The sequence below is a fragment of the Ostrinia nubilalis genome, chromosome 29 (genome assembly GCF_963855985.1).
Source record: "Ostrinia nubilalis chromosome 29, ilOstNubi1.1, whole genome shotgun sequence".
Lineage (NCBI taxonomy): Eukaryota > Metazoa > Arthropoda > Insecta > Lepidoptera > Crambidae > Ostrinia > Ostrinia nubilalis.
Window position 1 is genome coordinate 358,039 of NC_087116.1, and position 19,620 is coordinate 377,658.

Here is a 19,620-nt window from a genome sequence, read left to right on the forward strand (position 1 = left end):
GGACTCTTATCTAGGTTTAAATAAGACGTCAATATTTAGGTGACAATTTATTGCTTGACACAGGTTGTCAATGGTTCACACTAGTTGTCAAAGGTTCACAGATGTCAAAATACTCCAAGTATATAAAGCCAGGGAAAAAAATCTGGACACCGCGGTACAGCTTTTCGTCCCTCAAAATACAGTGACATCTATTGGCAACAAACATAAACAAGTTTCATGGAAGGTTTATACATATCGCCCACCAAGGACCGTCCTAGGTCCTTAACAACAGGAAAAACAACCAAATGAAATTTAAATTGCGAATATATCGCCCACCATGAAACAAGTTACGGTACACATCAACAATAAAATAAAAATAAACCATGTAAAAAACCGTTGTACCGTAAAATAAAAAAACATAATATTCAATATACTCAAAACCTTAAAACTAAATAAGCTAAAATTATTCAGCTTTAGGAAGGAGACAAATCATTCTGTTACCCTTGAAACTAACAACTAGAACATCATCGTTACCGGGATGGACCACAATCACCCTGCCACTGAGCCAAACCCGTAGCTAGTTGCCCACCGTTATGACAACTAAATCACCAACTTTTAGGTTGACGAATTTGTATAGTCCATCTTTATGTTTTACCTTACGACACGACGTTCATGAAGCTATGAGTTTTCAAATCTCCAACCAAATTCCAACATGTTGTTCACATCAAGAAAAGGACTCAAGAACCGGAGCTCAATACGTTTGGGTAAGTATACGTTTTATTTTATCCTTTCAACATCAGCGCTATCGTTCTCAGATTGGCATGCAACTATACTATACAACCCATAGCCTTCTGTATCTCTACTGTTGCTGAATACCCATCGCATTTCTCAAGCGTATCCTTTTTTTATTTTAACTTTTTTTTTTTGTTACAGGTTCTTCGTAGGTCTGCACGTCGACCTTGTAACGGATCACAATATCTTCACTGCAATTCCAGGTGATGCCGTCACTTTTTATTATTTCATCATTTTTCCTTTTCAGCCTTTCTTCGTTTCCTTTCCGTTGACTTACTTTACCATCTTTCATTGCCTTGACCAAATCTTCATTATTAGTAGTCAACTTTTGCAATTCAAACCCTTCTTTACCTAACGTTATGTTCACCCCTCTGTAAAGTTGAATCCTCTGATCGATAGTTCCGCAACCCATCATGAGATCGTCCACATTAAAATCTGACAATATCTTTTCAGCCGCCGTTGGAGAAACTTCACCATGTTCCAAATTACTGCTAACATATTCATTAGAAACCTCTATGTATTTCTGTTTCAGATCGCCGTTCTTCAGTCTTCGTTCTAATGAATACATTCTTTTTTCAGGTGTTTGCCGGGAATTCTTCTCATCGGGATCTTCATTCTTCACCGGAAGACGACGCACAATGTATCGACCAGTGTCATCTCTACGAGTAGTTTTGGTAAAGTATCCTTCACCTGTCTTTTGATCTTCTGTACATGTTCGTTCCTTTGGCAACGGAATGTCATCTTCTAGCTTACGACATTTTCTTTGAAGCTGATTATTCTTCACACTACAGTGCATCACTTTTATTGTTTCAGAGGGCTTCGTCGGCGTGTTAACGACACCAGACAGAATCCACCCCAGTGACGAACACTGAGCAAGTGGTGAACCAAGCGGTCCCTTGATGACTCCGTTTTGAAGTACCCGGCTATATACTTCTGACCCTAATAACAAATCCACACTGTTAGAAGTATAGTAGCTCGGATCCGCGAGGACAACGTCCTCAAGCTCCTTCCATTCCTCCGCTCTTATTATCTTTTGCTTAGACAAAAGCGAAGTGATGGATCTTAGTACGTAAGCTTTTACTGTTACAATAAAGTTCGGATCGACCCGTGATGCTATTTTTATTTCTACCATCGACTTTGTCGTGAGCCCGTTCGTGCCACCTACTCCTACTATCTGCCCTCTAGCTGGTATCTTCTTCAAACCTGTAATATTCGGGAGCAATCAAACACCGAGAACGTCCAGTAAATGACAACGTATATTTCTGACAGACCGATATCGTCTTGCCACAGATTACCCTCAGTATCTTACAATAATAAAATATACTGAGATACCCACATACATTACATCCCTCCACGCTTAATTAATGCTTAAATTCTAAAAGACTATTTTACTTAGCCTAATTACAATCATTACCAATTTATCCTACTAGTATTATAAATGCGAAAAGCCTGCTGGGATGTTCACGCAAAAACCACTGAACTGATTCTGATGAAACCCCACAGCACTATTGTTTACAACCCAGAATAACATTACTTAGGTTACAGTTTATGACGATCTGTGACAAACCAAAATTCACGCGAATGAAGTCGCGGGCCAAAGCCAGTTTTTACATAAATCATTAAAACTAAAATTTATAGATAGGAGGCTTCAATCTACATTTCCTAACGGGCCGAGCCTTGGGCGGTGACACGGGCGGCGAGGTCGATTGCTTCGCGGGCGAAGCTGACGTTGTGGTCTCCTCCGTAGTGGGTTGACCCATCGGCTCGACTGCATCGTCCGGCGGCATCGGCTCCGCCGACTCTCCCGACTGTCCTCTCGAAATGGTGGCTTCCCTACCGTGGCCGTCAGATATTTGAGAGTTTATGCTTGACCTATTGCCACTATTTATAGGTATAGAAATAAGTGATGCACGACTCCCGCTGGGGCGCTTCTGTAATTGATCTATATGTCGGTGAACTGTTTCACCATCTTTGCCTAATACTTTATAGTCACTCGCTCCTATAGCATCAACAATACGCCCTGGGACCCATTTCTCCCCTTTCAAATATTGCCGGTACCATACATCCTCCCCTTGCTCGACAGACCTGTTCGCCCCAGTCGAGGCAGCCTGCTGTCGCTGCTGGGAACGACGCACCTGCTCTTCCCTATCCGGTTTAATCATATCTAATCGTGTTCGAATACGACGTCCTAGCAAGAGCATGGCGGGGCTTTCACCTGTAGTGGAATGTTCTACATTTCTATAATAGGCTAAAAATGACCATAAAGCTCTGTCAACATTGTTTTTTTCTGTTATAGCTTTCTTAATAACACGCTTAAGTGTTCGCACTGCATTTTCAGCTAATCCGTTCGATGCTGGATGATAGGGAGCGGTAAAAATGTGTTCTATGCCGTAAAATTTTGTAAATTCCTCAAATTGCTTACTTGTGAACTGTGGGCCATTGTCACTAACGATTTGTTTTGGAAGTCCCCACCTACTAAAAAGCTCGCTTAGTTTGTGTATTAGTGATGTCGCGTTAGTACTGTTAGCCTTAAAAATCTCAATCCATTTAGACATGGCGTCCACAACAACCAAGTATGTAATGCCCGCGATCGGACCCAAAAAATCCAGATGTAGTCTGGTCCAAGGCCTGTGTGGCCAGCGCCACAGGCGCGGCGCCTGGCGCGGCGGCGCGTCCGCCTGCGCCGCGCACACCGCGCACGCCCGGCACAGCCGCTCCACCGCCTCGTCCACCCCGGGCCACCAAACATAACTACGAGTCAACGCTTTGGATTTTACAATTCCCATATGGGGTTCATGAATCATAGTTAATACTTTTTCCCTACATTTCTCGGGAACCACTAGCCTATGTCCCCACATAACACACCCTAGTTCCTCATATAGTTCACTCCTTCTATTAAAGAACGGCTGTAAATTAGTAATGTCGCACTGAGGTGGCCAGCCGTCTCTAATAAAACTCAATATCTTTGATAGGAATGGGTCACGTATAGTTTCTCGTTTTATTTTGTGATAGTCTAACATCAAAGCTTCTTGTGCAAAGTGTAAGTAAGTTTGTTCTGGTGTGCATTGTTTATTTAGCCCCTTCTCATGTATAGGCAGGCGAGAGAACCCGTCCGCACCATTATTATCTGTGCGTACGTATTCTATGTCGAATGTATATGCAGATAAAATAATTGCCCACCTTTGCATGCGACTAGCTATCATAGTTGGTATGCCTGTATTCGGACCAAAAATAGAAACTAAAGGTTTATGATCTGTTCTAAGGGTAAACCGACGCCCATATAAGTATTGATGAAACTTATTGACACTAAATATAATAGCGAGTGCTTCCTTATGTATTTGTGAATAGTTTTTCTCGGCATCCGTGAGCGCGCGCGACGCATACGCCACCGGCCGCTCGCCGCGCCCTCCGCTGCCCGACTGGCTGAGCACGGCGCCCACGCCATGCGAGCTCGCGTCGCAAGTTACGATTAACGGTTTTTTTGGATCATAGTGAGCTAAAACCTCTGCGCCCGATAATATGTTCTTTATTTCTATAAACACTTTTTCACATTCCGTTGACCAATACCATTGTTGCCCCTTTTTTAATAACTGATATAGTGGCACTAATTTACAGCTCATATTTTTAACAAATTTACCATAGAAATTTATAATACCTAAAAAAGATCTTAGTTCAGTAACGTTGGTAGGACTTTTTATTTTCCTAATAGCTTCGATTTTAGAGGGATCTGTTCTTATACCTTCTTTACTTATGATGTAGCCTAAATAGCGTACTTCGTTTACAAAAAATACGCATTTACTACTTTTTAATTTTAGACCATGTGTATGTAAACGTTTGAAAACAGCTTCCAAGGCTACAATGTGATCAATTTTATTGCGCCCCCCTATTATTACGTCATCAAGGAAAATTTCTACATTTGGTATACCTTTTAGTAAATTACACATTATTCTTTGGAATATTCCCGGACTTGACGATAGCCCATATACTAGCCTATTGTACCTAAACAGACCCCTGTGTGTATTGATTACTGTAATTTCCTTGGACTCATCCAGCTCAATTTGATTGTAGGCTTGAGATAGGTCTATTTTAGAGAAATAACGCGCTCCTCCAAGGCTAACCATAAGGTCCTCTATCCTAGGTAACGGATAGCGATCTATTAATAAGGCGGGGTTGACCGTGGCTTTATAGTCAGCACAAACTCTCAAAGAACCGTCAGCTTTGTTTACCGGTACGAGCGGAGAGGCCCAGTCGGAGCAGTCGACGGGCTCGATGACGCCGTCGCGCAGCATGGCGTCCAGCTCGGCGTCGAGGCGCTCGCGCAGCGCGAACGGCACCGGCCGCGCGCGGTGGAACACCGGCGCCGCGCCCTCGCGCAGGCGCAGCGTCGCCTTGCCGCCCGTGTAACGACCCAAACCTCCGCTGAATAGTTCTTTATATCTGTTAACCAACACATTAACTTCATTTGACATTTGAACACATTCAATGCCTACTTTATGACAACTAGTAAACAATGGAATTTTAATATTTAGCTCCGCTAGCCACTGCCTACCTAATAAGGCGGTCGTGCCTCCCTTTATTATAAATAATTCCAACTTTTTGGTACGGCCACCATAAGATACATCAGGGCTTATAGTACCTAAAGGTTTAATTTTAGATCCATCATAAAAATTTAATATAATATTACTTTTCTCAATTTTCAAATGTTTAAAGTAATTATCGTAAGTTTGTTTGCTAATACACGATACGGCTGTGCCTGTATCTACTTCCATTGAGACAATGCGGTCCTCTATTTGAATCGGTAAACTCACCGCCCTGTAGTCGTTCAGGCACAAATGATGGAGATCTTCTTGTTGTGTTTCTTCACCGTAGTCATTCTCCTCTACAACTTCGCCGTAGTGGAGGTTCCGGCCTGAGCTCGCTTGTTTGTTGAATCCGCTCTTCCTATAGTCGCTGTCCGCATAGCTCGAGCACACACGACGAAGGTGCCCGATACGTCCACACCGACTACATTCATAGTCCCGGAACCGACACTCCTTGGATGCATGGTTGGTGGCACCGCAAGCTTTGCAATGCGGCTCGCCCTGGTCCGGGCCGCGCGCCCCGGCGGCACCCGCGCCCGCGCTGCCCGGCCGCGCCCTGCTGCTCGCTCCTCGCCATGCGCCGCCACGTGCGGCCCGCGGCCCGCGCCTCCCAGCGCCTCCGCCGCCTCCGCCGCCGTAGCCCCGTGCTTGCACCGCGTGCACTGACGCCTCCTCCGCGCCCGCCGTCGTGGCGCTCCCGCGTCCCTCCACCGCGGCCGCATCGCGCTCCGCCGCCTCCAGTGATGACGCCAGCTTGACCGCCTCCGCGTAGGTTAGGGAATCGTCCTCGGCGAATAGCCTCTGTCGGATGACGTCACTTCTTATCCCGCATACGAATTGGTCGCGAAGGTTTTCGTTGAGGTTGGATTCGAACTTACAGTTTCGAGCCAACTTCTTCAGTTCCGCGACGTAATTGGCTAGGCTTTCTCCGCTGACTTGCCTGCGTTGTCGGAATCGATATCGTTCGGCGAGGGCAGACGGTGTAGTTTCCAAATGACTTTTCATCATTTCGACCGCCGTAGCATATGTTAACTCCGACGGCTTCTTTGGACTAGCGAGGTTTACCAATAATTCATATGCTTCACTGCCCATTACCGATATTAATGTTGGTAATTTCAGTCCATCCGCAATTTTATTGACTAAAAAATACATTTCTAGTCGGTCCACGTAAGACGACCACACGCCGTTTACGACATCAAACTCGTTCACTTTTCCCACCGACATTGTCACTTTATTTATGTCTATTTATTTGTGTTACCACAAAAATAGTTATTTTACGTTTCACACGCACAAAATAAAATCCACAGCCTCGTACGCCAATGTAATATTCGGGAGCAATCAAACACCGAGAACGTCCAGTAAATGACAACGTATATTTCTGACAGACCGATATCGTCTTGCCACAGATTACCCTCAGTATCTTACAATAATAAAATATACTGAGATACCCACATACATTACAAAACCCAATAACCGTACCATTGCCTCGGTAATAAAAGAAGATTGGGACCCTTGATCCAGCAGAGAACGAATAGTATAAGTTTGGCCGTATTTAGAAACCGTATCTACAAGTGCCGTCGCTAGCAATACCTGGCTACAATCCACAGTGCTTCTTGTAGACGTGCAGGAAATAACAGCACCAACTTTCTTGGTATCAGCCGTAGTAACCTCCCCGTTTTGGGGTTCCTGAGCAGCAATCTTGTTCGTAGGATGCAGCAGAGCGTGGTGCTTCCTCTTGCATATGCGACACTTGTATTTGCTGTGGCAGAATTTGGCAGAGTGATTGTTTCCGAGACAACAAAAGCAAACATTATGAGTTGCAATAAATTCGCGACGTAATTCCACTGACGTATCCCTAAACGCTTTACACGTGCTCAATTTGTGCTCCTTCTTACAAAAGGGACAGACTAACGTGGCAACGTGCATGGTTTTCATTTTGAAAACAGGTAAGGTTTTATTAGGAATCGGTTTGGATCCTGAACTCAAAAATTCAAGGGCGCGGTAACGGTTTTTAAGAAACTGCTCGAACTGGTCGTAAGTTGGTAGCTCGGTAGAGTTATTATCCGCGATGCTAAACTCCCATTGCCTTTTTGATTCAGGGTCCAACTTCAGCGTTAATATGTGGATTACCAGCACGTCCCAGGTACTAGTATCAATGCCAATATTAGACAGAGCTGACAAACAATCGTTTGTGGTGTCCATCAAACCTTTCAAACCACTAGCCGACTCACAAGTTACATTTTTCTGGCTTAGTAGTCTCTTCAAAATGTGATGACAGATGTACCGTTTGTTGTTGTACCTCTCGTCTAATAAGCCCCAACAATGCTCGTAATTACTATCGGTAATCGGAATGTTACATAAAAGTTGCTCGGCTTCACCCTGTAAGTACCCCTTTAAATACAATAATTTTTGAGCATTTCCTAGTGTCTTGTTCGTATGTATCAAAGACTGGAATAAGTCTCGGAAGGTGTTCCATTCCGAGTACTTTCCTGAGAAGATCGGAATATTTACTTTTGGTAGTTTGACATTAGGCGCCTGTATCGTGGGCTGGTTGGAATCATTGTTGGACGAACTTGGGATTATAAAGAATTTAGCTAAAGCTCCTTTCAATCTACATTTATAATCGATGTAACAATCTTCTGCTTTGTCATAAGTATCGCTTTGCATATACCTAGACTCAGATAACACTTTAGGTTCCGTAGTGCGCAACAATTCCCTATGACCTAACAGAAATTCATTCCACAAACCTTCAAGAAGTTCCAACTTTCCCTCTAAATACTCCTTTGTCAAACGATCTTTAGAACTTTTTATGAAATTGACTTTTGATTTTTCTATTCTTGACGCAAGGTCAAACTGACAGTTCTCTAAACGTTCCATCATAAATGACAGTTAAATTGAAATGTAAACAAAACTCCAAAAATAGTAAAAAATTCTAAGTGTTTGACAACTCTGACAGAAATCGGGCATAGGTTCCCCGTAGCAACCGCTTTTTCAAAACTATTCTAAGTCCTAAAATATTAATCTAAAATTTTTCTAAGTCAATGTAAACAATTAAAATTTTCTAAGTTAAACTACCAGTGTAAATAAAGTCCAAAATCCTTCAATCTTCTTCTCAATAATAAAATGCCAAAAGAGTACTCACAGTTGTATCCGTTTCACTCACACACTATCACAATAGACGGCGAACTCTTCATCAAACACGAACTCCTTCGGGCTCCGAACCCGAACTCCTTTCGGGCTCCGACATGAACTGCTTAGGGCTCCAAGACGAACTCCTTAGGGCTCCGATCGTGTCTCCACCAGATGGCACCACCTCAGCGCAGCACCACCATCATCATCTCCTGATCTTCCTCAACCAGTTGGTTGCCCTGACAGCACCACAGCTGGTACTGTCAAACTGGTGTCAGCAGCTCCTAGCTGACCCAGCTTCTTCACCTGTCCTGTTTGCGACAGCGATCCACTGTCCAGGACGTCACCCCCCTCCAAAAATGCACAAAGTGTGATCCCGGCACCTGCACCGTTACCAGTGCCCAATGGACATCAGCTTCCTGATGATATCCGACTCGACAGGACCATGAATAAACCACGGATACTCTCGGCGCACTTAAGGGACTCTTATCTAGGTTTAAATAAGACGTCAATATTTAGGTGACAATTTATTGCTTGACACAGGTTGTCAATGGTTCACACTAGTTGTCAAAGGTTCACAGATGTCAAAATACTCCAAGTATATAAAGCCAGGGAAAAAAATCTGGACACCGCGGTACAGCTTTTCGTCCCTCAAAATACAGTGACATCTATTGGCAACAAACATAAACAAGTTTCATGGAAGGTTTATACAATCAATGAAGAAGCAGAAGTTCAATTGCATGTGTCTTCCATCTAGGCTAGTTTCCATCGTCACTCAAAGTTCGGCTGCGGTCTCAAATTTGGGCTTAATTGAGGTATTTTTTGGGTGAGAGGCATAAGAACTAATGCCGTTTTATATCAAAAATTCATACTTAAAGGTAATCAACCAGGTACAAAGTATTTCCTTGTATGTTAGTCTGCCACTCTTTAGTAAGTCCCGAAATCCCCGCTTCGGCTTCCCTACTAACCATTCTAACCATTGTACACAGATAATATCTTACATGCAGCTTTTCATGTTACTACGTCACATTTTCAAAATCCGCGCGGAAAATCGCTCCTAGCGGAAGAGCGCACTTTGAGCTTGAATATTTCAGTCATTTTTAAAGATATCAAAAAAGTAAAAATACAGTATTCATTCTAATTTTTTGTAGTTTTTTTTGGCATCTTCAACAAAAATTGTGCGCCATGTCCATTGCGCATGAAAACTGACGAAAAATTACAAGGATACATTTTATACCGGGATAAAACTAACAATTTTAAAGTACAGCCCTGATAGGGTGAAATACAACCCCTCACAGTCCTTTAGAACATTTCGCGTTTAAATAATGAAACGAAATCAGTAACCATGGCGAATATTGGAAAAAAATATCCTTTTTTGTAACCCCAGCTTTGATTACCCCTATTTGCCATAAAAATGGGGTAAAATCGCACGCAGTATCGATTAACAATTATTATTACGTTGCAAAAAATATAACTCTACGAAACTATATTTTTTGAAGCTTTTGTTTAACTTGCTGTGTAGGTCAAATCTTGCAACTTAATTTTTTCCCAGTTCTCGTAGCTTGAATTGGCTGAAATTTACTAGTACTCATGTCCTAGATAAATAATTTATCTATGGCTCATGTATAAACCTGATGACAATAAATAAATTTTAAAAAAAAATCATTTATCTACTATAGATGACCCACGCTGAACTGTCCCACCAAACTCAATGACAGGGGGGCGCTACCATCGTTCAACTATATGGTTTCCAACATGGCAAAAATCGGAACCAGCGATCCGGTATTGACGGTGGCGCCCCACTGTCAATGTCATGCATAGGACAGTTCAGTATTTTGGAACTATATCAGACAAAAGCAGTCCATAGTTTGGTTAGTAACAATTTGATCTTAGAGACTATGTTAGTAGGGTTAGTAACAATGTTCTTAGAAGTATGTTAGTCGATGCAATTATTGATGCATATAAATAATAAGTGATGCATAAAATAATGCATGATGGTGATCCAAAGGATTGACCTATTTTTGCTGCCTGGACCACCGTAGACCAGTCAATAAAATATTTTTTTGCAAGGCTTTATAAAGCTCTTTCACACGTCCCATTACCTACTTTAACCCTTCCACTGCTTCGGGACAATAAATGACCCAGTGCTGAGAAGAAGCAGGGTAAGAAACTTAATACCCTAAGATGCTAAGTCAATGCCTTGCTTGGATTCTTAAGATTTGTCTTAAAGAAGGCTCTATGATACGTTGATTTCAAATCTTATCTTACAATGACAACAGAATTCTCTAGATCGAGGTTTAGACTAGCAAAAAAACTTGCAGAAGTTGACTTCCGCAAGCTGTATACCACTGTGTAAATAGCTGTGGCAAGCCAACTTCTGCAAGATTTGCATAGTGGTGACAGTTTGGGGAAGCCAACTTCTATAAGATTTGCATAGTGATGACAGTTTGCGGAAGCCAACTTCTGCAAGATTTACACAGTGGTGACAGCTTACGGAAGTCAACTTCTGCAAGTTTTATTGCTAGTCTATCTACCTAAACCTCGCTTATCACCGCTATGCCCACAGCAAATCCCATAAAATAACAGATTAAAAAACGCAGCACAGCAATGACAGTTTACTTTTTAATTTTACGCCCAAGGAATCAGCTGCTCGCGAATGGGGAACACACAAAAGAGGTTCAATACTTTTTTATTCTGTACGCAAAGGATGGCACAATGACGTTTTTTTTCTTTTTTAGCAAGTAAACGTTAACGTAATTCGCATTTGTTGATTCGTCTTACTAAAGAATTAAGTCTATCGTCCTTCTTTCTGTATTTAATCATTCATAACCAAGTGTCCTTTAATTTTATACACTAGCTTATGCCCGCGGCTTCGCCTTCTTGAATCTATCATAGAACTTTATCGCGCTAGTGACCTTTTCAAAACCGGGATAAAAACTATCCTAAGAGGTCTCAAACTATCTCTACATGATATCAGCAAATTATAGCTACTTAGATTTTGCATAAAGCAATTTTTCCAATAACTTCATGATAGTTGACTGGCTGAAAATGCCTAAACGGAATGCAATCCACCCATTGTAAACTGGAAAGGTAAACTGGTAGAGAATGCCTTATGACATTAAGTTCGCCTAATGTACCAATTTATATGGTATTAAAGATTAAATAGAATGGAATAGAATTGCCCACTATTTATCAAATTCAAATATTTGTTTGCACATTTTTGGGTAAACATAATATCTAAGAATTACCACTGGCCCACTGGCCCATTTATAGTTCTGAAGCAGTGGTAGGGTTAATACTGGGACGTGTAAAAGTGCTTTTTAAAAGCCTACTCGCATAAATAAATGTGTTTTATGAGTTTATAACAAAAAAATGTTCTAAACGCAATCATCTTTTTCGAAAAAGACGTTAAAAGTTTAAGTTACTATGTAGCTTATTAGCCTTTCTTGTAGATTCTTAAGCCCTCATAACTTTATTCTCGCTCAACATCCTAGAGAATTGGGCATGGCTGAAAACCAGTGTTGCAAGGATCTGTCCTTACAACGTATACTGAGCCAGGTCCAATTGCCTTCGGTGTACTTATTAGTTGTAAGTCTTACTACCTGTACCTACCTATGTCTAATGGTTCGAAGGCAATAAATACATTTTTTATTTATTTAAGTAACTTAAAGTCACTGAAGAAAGTTTGTAAAATAGTTCAAGAGTAAGAACAGTCTCGGGCTAGATCTAGTTGAGATGAAAGGCAGAGAAATAGGACAGAGACTTCTTAAGTAAGTTGCAACTGGTTTGGGCGTGGTGCAAGTTATAGGACATGGCGTTTTACAAGCTTTTATAAAATCATAGTTAATAGCAGGGATGTTATGGATATCCGTAACCGTAACCGAAATTTTCGGATATCCGAAATAAAAAATATCCGTAACCGTAACCGAAACTGGTATAATATAATCCTAGACTGCATCCCACTTAACATCAGGTGCGATTGTGGTCAAATACCTGCCTTGTTTTGCATAAAAAAAATATTATTCCTAGTAGAGGATATGTTGCAATAGAATTTAATTTATTAGGAATCTAAACTACATGCAGCTTTTTGGTTTGTCACAGAAAAAAATTAACGCTCACAAGGCTTTTAAAAACCAGGAAAAAATTATCCTACGTTTTCCCTCAAACAAACTCTAAACCAGTCTTTCCCAAAGTGGGCGATAACGCCCCCTTGTGGGAGCTGCAGGCTTAAAGGGGGGCGGTAAGAGACCCAGAAAAAAAATCGGGACGTTGTGTAGAGGCTTGGGAGGCGTCATCTACTAGGAGGAGGACTCTTAGACACCGACTGAGCTCGACTCTTGACTACAAAAATGGGGGGCGCTAAAAATAATTTATTCTCAAAGTGGGCAGTAGACTAAATAAGTTTGGGAACCGCTGCAGTCTAAAGTACTGAATTTCATCTAATGAATTTAGTGGCTTGACCTTGAAAAGGTAATAAATAAATAAATATCCTTAGACATTTTACACTGCGCTTCTAGTCCCAAACTAAGCTAATAGACAGACTGTTCGCATTTATTTAACATAGTTTTGTTGAAGTAGTGTTCTGTCCAACAAGCTTCGAACTTCGAAGTTCGCCTAATATGTAGAGTGATGAAATTGAATACTAAACTCAGTTCCATAAAAAAAAATTCATTTGACTTATGTTATGTTTATTTTTTCTTCCGACAAGTGGGCTCATCTTCAATGTTTTTATTAATAAATTAAAGACTTCAACACTCTACACCTCACACCTTGGACCACGCAACCGTCTCGCGAATCCGGTTTGCGAGATGAAAAAAACGTCTGCCCCCCGTCTGCGAGTCGTCGACCCGTCGCGGGTTGCACGGAGGTGTCCAGGCACTTGGCTTTGACTGGCCGAGAATGCAGGCTTTAAGCCCGCCGTTTGTGATGTGTTTGGCAGAATGGTGGCACGTTTGTTTTTGGCAGGTTGTCATAATAGTGAAATTATCTCGGTTATTATTATTTAGGGTACATTGATATAGTTGTGTTCTGTAGTTAACTTTGCACGCTTTTGAGGTCAGATTTAGTTGTATCAATAGGCCTTCAGATACTATCAATAATAATGACATGAAGCATTATATTGTGATTAAGGATAATATTTATCCTCTGTTACAGGGTTTAGGGATAAACTGTCATCTAATAATACCAAGTCAAATGTATGTATGTACTTGAATAATTTATTTCATGTAGAGTTTATGAGAATCTAAGTAATAGACATAGGATCATAGGTACACAATATAAAGCCTACATTTCGACTAAGGTACTTCCCACACGAATCTATCTAAACATACATTTGTATCCCGGTATAAAATGTTTCCCAAATAATGATAACAGTCCAGTAACATAAAAATATTGCTACAAAAATAGTCGTATCATATAAACTTATATTTTATCTACAAGTGGCAGAAATAAGCAAGTTATAGATAACTTGCTGTGAATCTATTGGACAATTTTAGCAAATAGATAAATAGGCATGTTTATATTAGATTAGTAGTGCAAATAGACGGTGTCCAGTAGAAAATACGATCTTATATTATAGGAACATTTTGAACATTGGAGGACCATAGGTACGAGCAAATTTTAACATTGAAGTAGGTACCGTAGTGTAGGTAGTTTGCTAGAAATTCGTTAGTTTCAGCCAAATTATGACGTCCACTGCTGGACAAAGGCTTCCCCCAAGGATTTCCATAAAGACCGGTCCTGCGCTGCCCGCATCCAGGTGCTTCCAGCGACCTTCACCAGATCGTCGGTCCACCTAGTGGAAGGCTGCCCACACGTCTTCCGGCCTGTAGTCGCCACTAGAGAGCTTTTCTGCCCTAACGGCCAAAAGCTCTACGAGCTCAACTAGCGTTAAAGAACAAGAGTCCCCAAACTACTTCAACTACTTACTTATAAATATGCTGCAAATCGCTGACTTGCGTTTGCTATTATTATGACGGTGAATGTAGCGTAGAGTCGAATCACCCATGAAGGGTTCCGTATCATCGTACAAGATTCCACCTCCAAATGCTATAAAACGAACAAAAATTATAAAAGAAAATACGATTTTTCTTGCCCAACCTTAATTTTATTTCATTTTAATTATTTGTTCATTTAGCAGCAATAATAATAGACTCTTACATACATTACACATACAAATACATACATTATATATGTTCATATACATTATTCAGGTAACTATTTTTTTGAGAGGCTGACAAAGGTGACTAAGTTTCTTTCGCCACTTCTTCTCAGCACCAACCCATATGTTGTCCCGAAGTGGTGGTAGGGCAAGCTATATTTGGGACTTGTGTAAGTGCCCTAAAAAGACCTATTTACTGAATAAACTATTTATTTGATTTGATTTGCTACTGAAAACAGCATGAAAATATTTTTTAGTTTCCTTCAGCGTCCTTCATAATAGGGTCCCGTTGGCACCCTACTGGTACGGAACCCCATAAATTGTTTACAACCTACCGGTGACTGACTTGCTATCAGCCGTCTGCCCCGTTTCCGGTAGTATCATTACGTTTGTTTACTTTGATAGCTATTGATGTTTCGTCAGCAATCCGCAAGGAAGCCGTGGCTTATTGGTTCGCACAGTTTGACACTGATCTATAAAGTTAAGGGGCTTTTAGATTGGTTAACTCATCTGGAACTGGAGGGAAGTCGAACCTTAACTTCGAACTTCTATGTTCTTCTGTATAAATTCAATGGTCCAATGACAGTTTAACTTTCCCCCGGGACAAACTTTGTCTTCACTGGTTGGGACTTGGGTTTTTATTGGCAATCAAGCTGTATATCCTGGCTTCACAGGAATTGCAGCGGTGGGAACGAGAGGTGGGAATAGTCCTGACCAGCAGTGGAGGATTTTTTTATTTGTAGGTATAAAGGTATGATCTTTTTCAGGCACTTGCACGAGTCCTAACCACATTATAGATTTCCTTAGCTTAACTAAAAGATAATCCTCCACTGCTTGTCGTAAACTTTCCCAAGAAGCTCTAAAAACCACGATCTCTCGCTTTCTTTCTTGTGGCGTGCACTCGCCATATTTTTAAGGTCGTCTGTCCATCGAGCCGCCTGCTCCACCTCCACGTCTGCTGAAAAACTTGAGATACATTTACACTTAAGATACACAAATTGAAGAAATATTTTTCTCTGTAAATGTAAAACGTCTTTTTCATAATTTTCAGGGTCACCAAATGCAGAAAACATGAGAAGTTGGAAGAAGAAGGTTGCTTCTAGAAGATGCCTCTGCGTTGCTGCTTTTCCAAAGAATCAGAAGATCTATTTTATTGCAGGTAAATCTTATTTTAATACTAGCGGCCGCCCGCGACTTCGTACGCGTGGATCCCGTTTTACCCCCTTCATCTATCTTACGCGGTTTAGATTTTTTCATACAAATGTTTTTTCCCGCTAACTCCCGTTCCCGTGGGAATTTTGCAATATCCTATTGTAACTAAGCTTTAAGTTTACTAAGGTACCTGCATGCCAAATTTCAAGCGTCTAACTTAAGCGGTTTAGATTTTTCATACAAAAGGATTTTCCCGCTAATTCCCGTTCCCGTGGAAATTCCTAAGTATACTATAACCTGCCCAGGAGTATGAAGAATAATTGTACCAAGTTTCGTTAAAATCCGTCGAGTAGTTTTTGTTTCTATAAGGAACATACAGACGGACAGAGAGACAGACAGACAGACAGACAAAAATTTTACTGATTGCATTTTTGGCATCAGTATCGATCACTAATCACCCCCTGATAGTTATTTTGAAAATATATTTCATGTACAGAATTGACCTCTCTACAGATTTAATATAAGTATAGATTATTAAGTTTTAAAGTACCTAATCTAATTATAAATGCGAAAGTTTGTCTGTCTGTGTGGCTTTCACGCCTAAACCACTGAACCGATTTACTGTTGAACCAACCACTGAAATTTGGCATAGAGATAGTTTGAGTCCCGGGAAAGGACAGATAGTTTTTATCCCGGTTTTTGAAACAGGGACGCGCGCGATAAAGTTTGTCTGTGACAGACAACTTATGAAACTTTTCTATGGACATATTAAGGTAGTTCGATTCGTCTTAGACTCAGCTACCCCCAGTGTCAGTGTGACGTGATAATTTTGGTACACCCTGTATTTTATGACATCTGGGAATCCAACCCAGAAAGAAAGAAGTCAAGTCACTAAACACTGGACTACAAAGTCACAAATAAATAAACCATAAAAGCTCCCAACTTACTCCTACAATAACCACTTGAAAGGTAACTGTATTGTTTTGACAAAAATAATTCAGGTGGGGGCGTCTACGGCTCGTCTAGACTATCCCCCCCCCCCCCCCTAGTGGGGGCAACCCACGGGGGGCTGTCTAGACAGTAATCGAAACTGGTCGCTAGGTTGCAGATCTGCAGTTCCAATAGTGTTGTTACTTGTTATTCCAAACCGGATTCGGGCTGATTGAACTGGATCAAACCGGTTTTTTCCAGTTCAAAATAACGAATTCGTGACGTGTGCGTTTTTGAGCGGTTTATTTAATTTATTGTGTGAATTTATAGTGGCATTTAGTGTGGATATGGAGTGAGAGTGAGTTTGGTTGTGGGGAGATACAGTTATATTTTTTTAAGTGAGGTTTTCTTTTTTTTATGACCGTACCTTTTTACATAGAGGTGTGAAATTTTACAATGAAAATCAGTTTTTTTATCAGATACAAAGAAGAAGAGGTTCCCAATTCGTTTAGTTAAATCGGTTTAGTAGTTTTTTTTAGAATGATGAAAATATGCAATGCAATCATTAACCGTAACTATAACTGTAACCGGTTTTGGAGTTTGACAGACCTTTTTTGGTTTAATGATAAGGTAGTAACAGACAGACAGAGTAACTTTTGCATTTATAATATTAGTATGCCTTGAATCACTGACAATGTCAGACAGGCAGACACCAAACAGATGGGTTTTCTAATCATAATTTGTAACATAACACCACCACTGATGTTTTACAATCGATTAATATTATATTTCAGTGACTTTACATTAAAAACCATTCATTCATTTACTGCTCGAAAGATTTCAAAAAATCTTAATAGTTAGGTCAATTTATTAAATCTTAAACGCTCGCTGCACCAGATGGGGTGTGACATACCCTAGTCCTTAAAAAATCGTAACAATTTGAAAACTTTGCAAGTGCTGAATTTGAAATTTTCAATAGCTGGAATTATGACTTTGCAACTTCGATCAATTTTGCCAAATCAGTCCAGCGGCGACTACCAAGTGAGTTACTACAACATGCCCTTAAAGGGCGTGTGGGATCAAACACTTAAAAAATTACAACGATAATTTTATCACTTAGTATATTGGGGTATATCATACCACACCTAGTGCGGGACGTAACTTTTATGCCCGTTTTCACCATCAATCCCTAATTTTTAAGTGGGATTGATGGTGAAAACGAGCATTAGTCACCTGGTGCACAGACTCTGAATTCATTTTGTTGACGACAAGCAAAGACAATGATGACGTAACTTAAGAAAATCTTAAAAAGGTCCTGCGAAAAAGTCAACTAAAATGAAAAATATAAAATTAGTTAGTACTTTTAAGAGCTTGCTCCCATGGCAAGCCAGTTTTGTGGGATCCAGTAAAAATCACTTTTTTTTAAACCATAAAGATCAAAGACAGAAATCAAGAGACAAATCAAGTGTCACGTGAAAGTATCACACTATTTCGTACTTAAAATAATGCGTTAATCACAACAAAGGCATGCTGTGGCACAAAAAGCGAACAGGTGTGCGGTAGAACTTCCTCTGCGCGAAATTTTGTTAAAAAACACAAAACAAGATGGCCGCGTGAGAAAGTGAGCAGATGGCGGCGTATGGCGCGTTTTTTTGTTAAAAAAGTTGTAAATTTGCGATTTTTATGGTTCCGTTACATTACGTTTTGTGGAGTCATAAGTTTTTAATACTCACGTTCACGAGTCTGTCTGTTCAACAAGTCACAGACAGTTTAGACAGGCTGAAGTTATTGAAACTATTTTTTTTTAGCAATCAGAGTTGGATCAAAGTTATTAATTTAAAAATCGAATAGCCTAAGGTGAGATTTTGAACTCACTACCCTTTTGGTCGCCAGACTACTAAGTACTGCTACTCTTATGCTAACCTCTGAGCTACTTAGACATTAGGTAAACCTTTTTATGTAAGTGTCCTTTTAATTAAAAAAATAAATAAAAAAGGTAAAATACAAAAAAAAAATCAAAAACAAATTACGTCATAATCTAGTCTAAATTATAGACATTATTAATATACGGAACCATTCTCAAGCCCGCACACCGCATTCTTGACGGGCTTTTGAATTAATATACCGTTATGAAGGTTCAATGAAGCTGGTTAAGCATATGGTTATGAGATCGAGTTAAACGCCCTTTAACAAGCTGATGTCCCAGGTTCGATACTCCGGAGGGACACATGAAAAACATAACCTTCTGCCGTAGTCGGGTACAAGCCACTTTGTTGATGATGACTAAGAAGTCATCATCATCATCATCATTTCAGCCATAGGAAGTCGACTGCTGAACATAGGCCTCCCCCAATGCTTTCCATGTTGATCGATTGGTAGCGGTTGTCTCAGTAGGTCGCGGGAAGTATCTGGATGCGGGCAGCGCAGGACCGGTTGTTGTGGAAATCCTTGGGGAAGGCCTTTGTCCAGCAGTGGACGTCATTAGACTGAAACGATTGTCCTAGTTAGGACATTTTAGGTGGAACCAATTTTAAAAAATTTGAAAACGTTACCTTAAAAATTTTGGGAAACAAAAATGATTAGGTACGTTACTTGAATGCTGTCAATAATAGAATAATGTCAATATTATCTTTCAAAAGTTACATAACACACTGAAAAAAAATACATTAAATGGTTTTGTTAATCCGCCCATTAATAACCTATTTATAACGGTGTTACTTTAAAATGACAATTCTTAAGTCCCTTTAAAGTAAAAAACATACTTGCATTGTATTGTCCCTGTTTTGGGAATACGTAGCTAAAGATCTTGCATTTTTTTTGTCAAAAATGCGTTTTTGTTAAAATTAAAACATGTGAGATTCGGTAACGGTGGATAAGGTAACGCTTTTTTAATAAGAA

At 40.4% G+C, this 19,620-nt stretch overlaps 1 protein-coding gene and 2 long non-coding RNA genes across 4 annotated transcripts in view; 2 read left to right on the forward strand and 1 right to left on the reverse strand.

Annotated features, from left to right (window-relative positions):
• The window catches only part of LOC135085706 (uncharacterized), a 463,562-nt gene that overhangs the window by 259,328 nt on the left and 184,614 nt on the right, over nt 1–19,620 (forward strand). The gene's annotated exons all lie outside the window — the stretch shown is intronic.
• LOC135085712 (uncharacterized) overlaps nt 1–19,620 on the forward strand; it is a 106,089-nt gene that overhangs the window by 86,118 nt on the left and 351 nt on the right. The window contains exon 4 of the long non-coding RNA XR_010260195.1: nt 15,692–15,799. This is a non-coding gene — a long non-coding RNA (uncharacterized LOC135085712). The remainder of the gene's footprint in view (nt 1–15,691; nt 15,800–19,620) is intronic.
• On the reverse strand, nt 890–9,179 carry LOC135085663 (uncharacterized). Its single transcript, XM_063980449.1, has 2 exons — nt 6,818–9,179; nt 890–1,974 (listed from the first exon to the last, which is right to left on the reverse strand). The coding sequence occupies exons 1-2, from the start codon at nt 8,229–8,231 to the stop codon at nt 890–892; spliced, it is 2,499 nt and encodes an 832-aa protein (XP_063836519.1). The 5' UTR covers nt 8,232–9,179.

Bases quoted from the DNA above. Each gene is read 5' to 3' on its own strand.
- LOC135085663 (XM_063980449.1), bottom strand. From the start codon at position 8,231: ATGATGGAACGTTTAGAGAACTGTCAGTTTGACCTTGCGTCAAGAATA. The intron at 1,975-6,817 runs GTTTTGTAATGT...CGAATATTACAG, and splicing joins GGCAATGGTACGGTTATTGG to GTTTGAAGAAGATACCAGCT.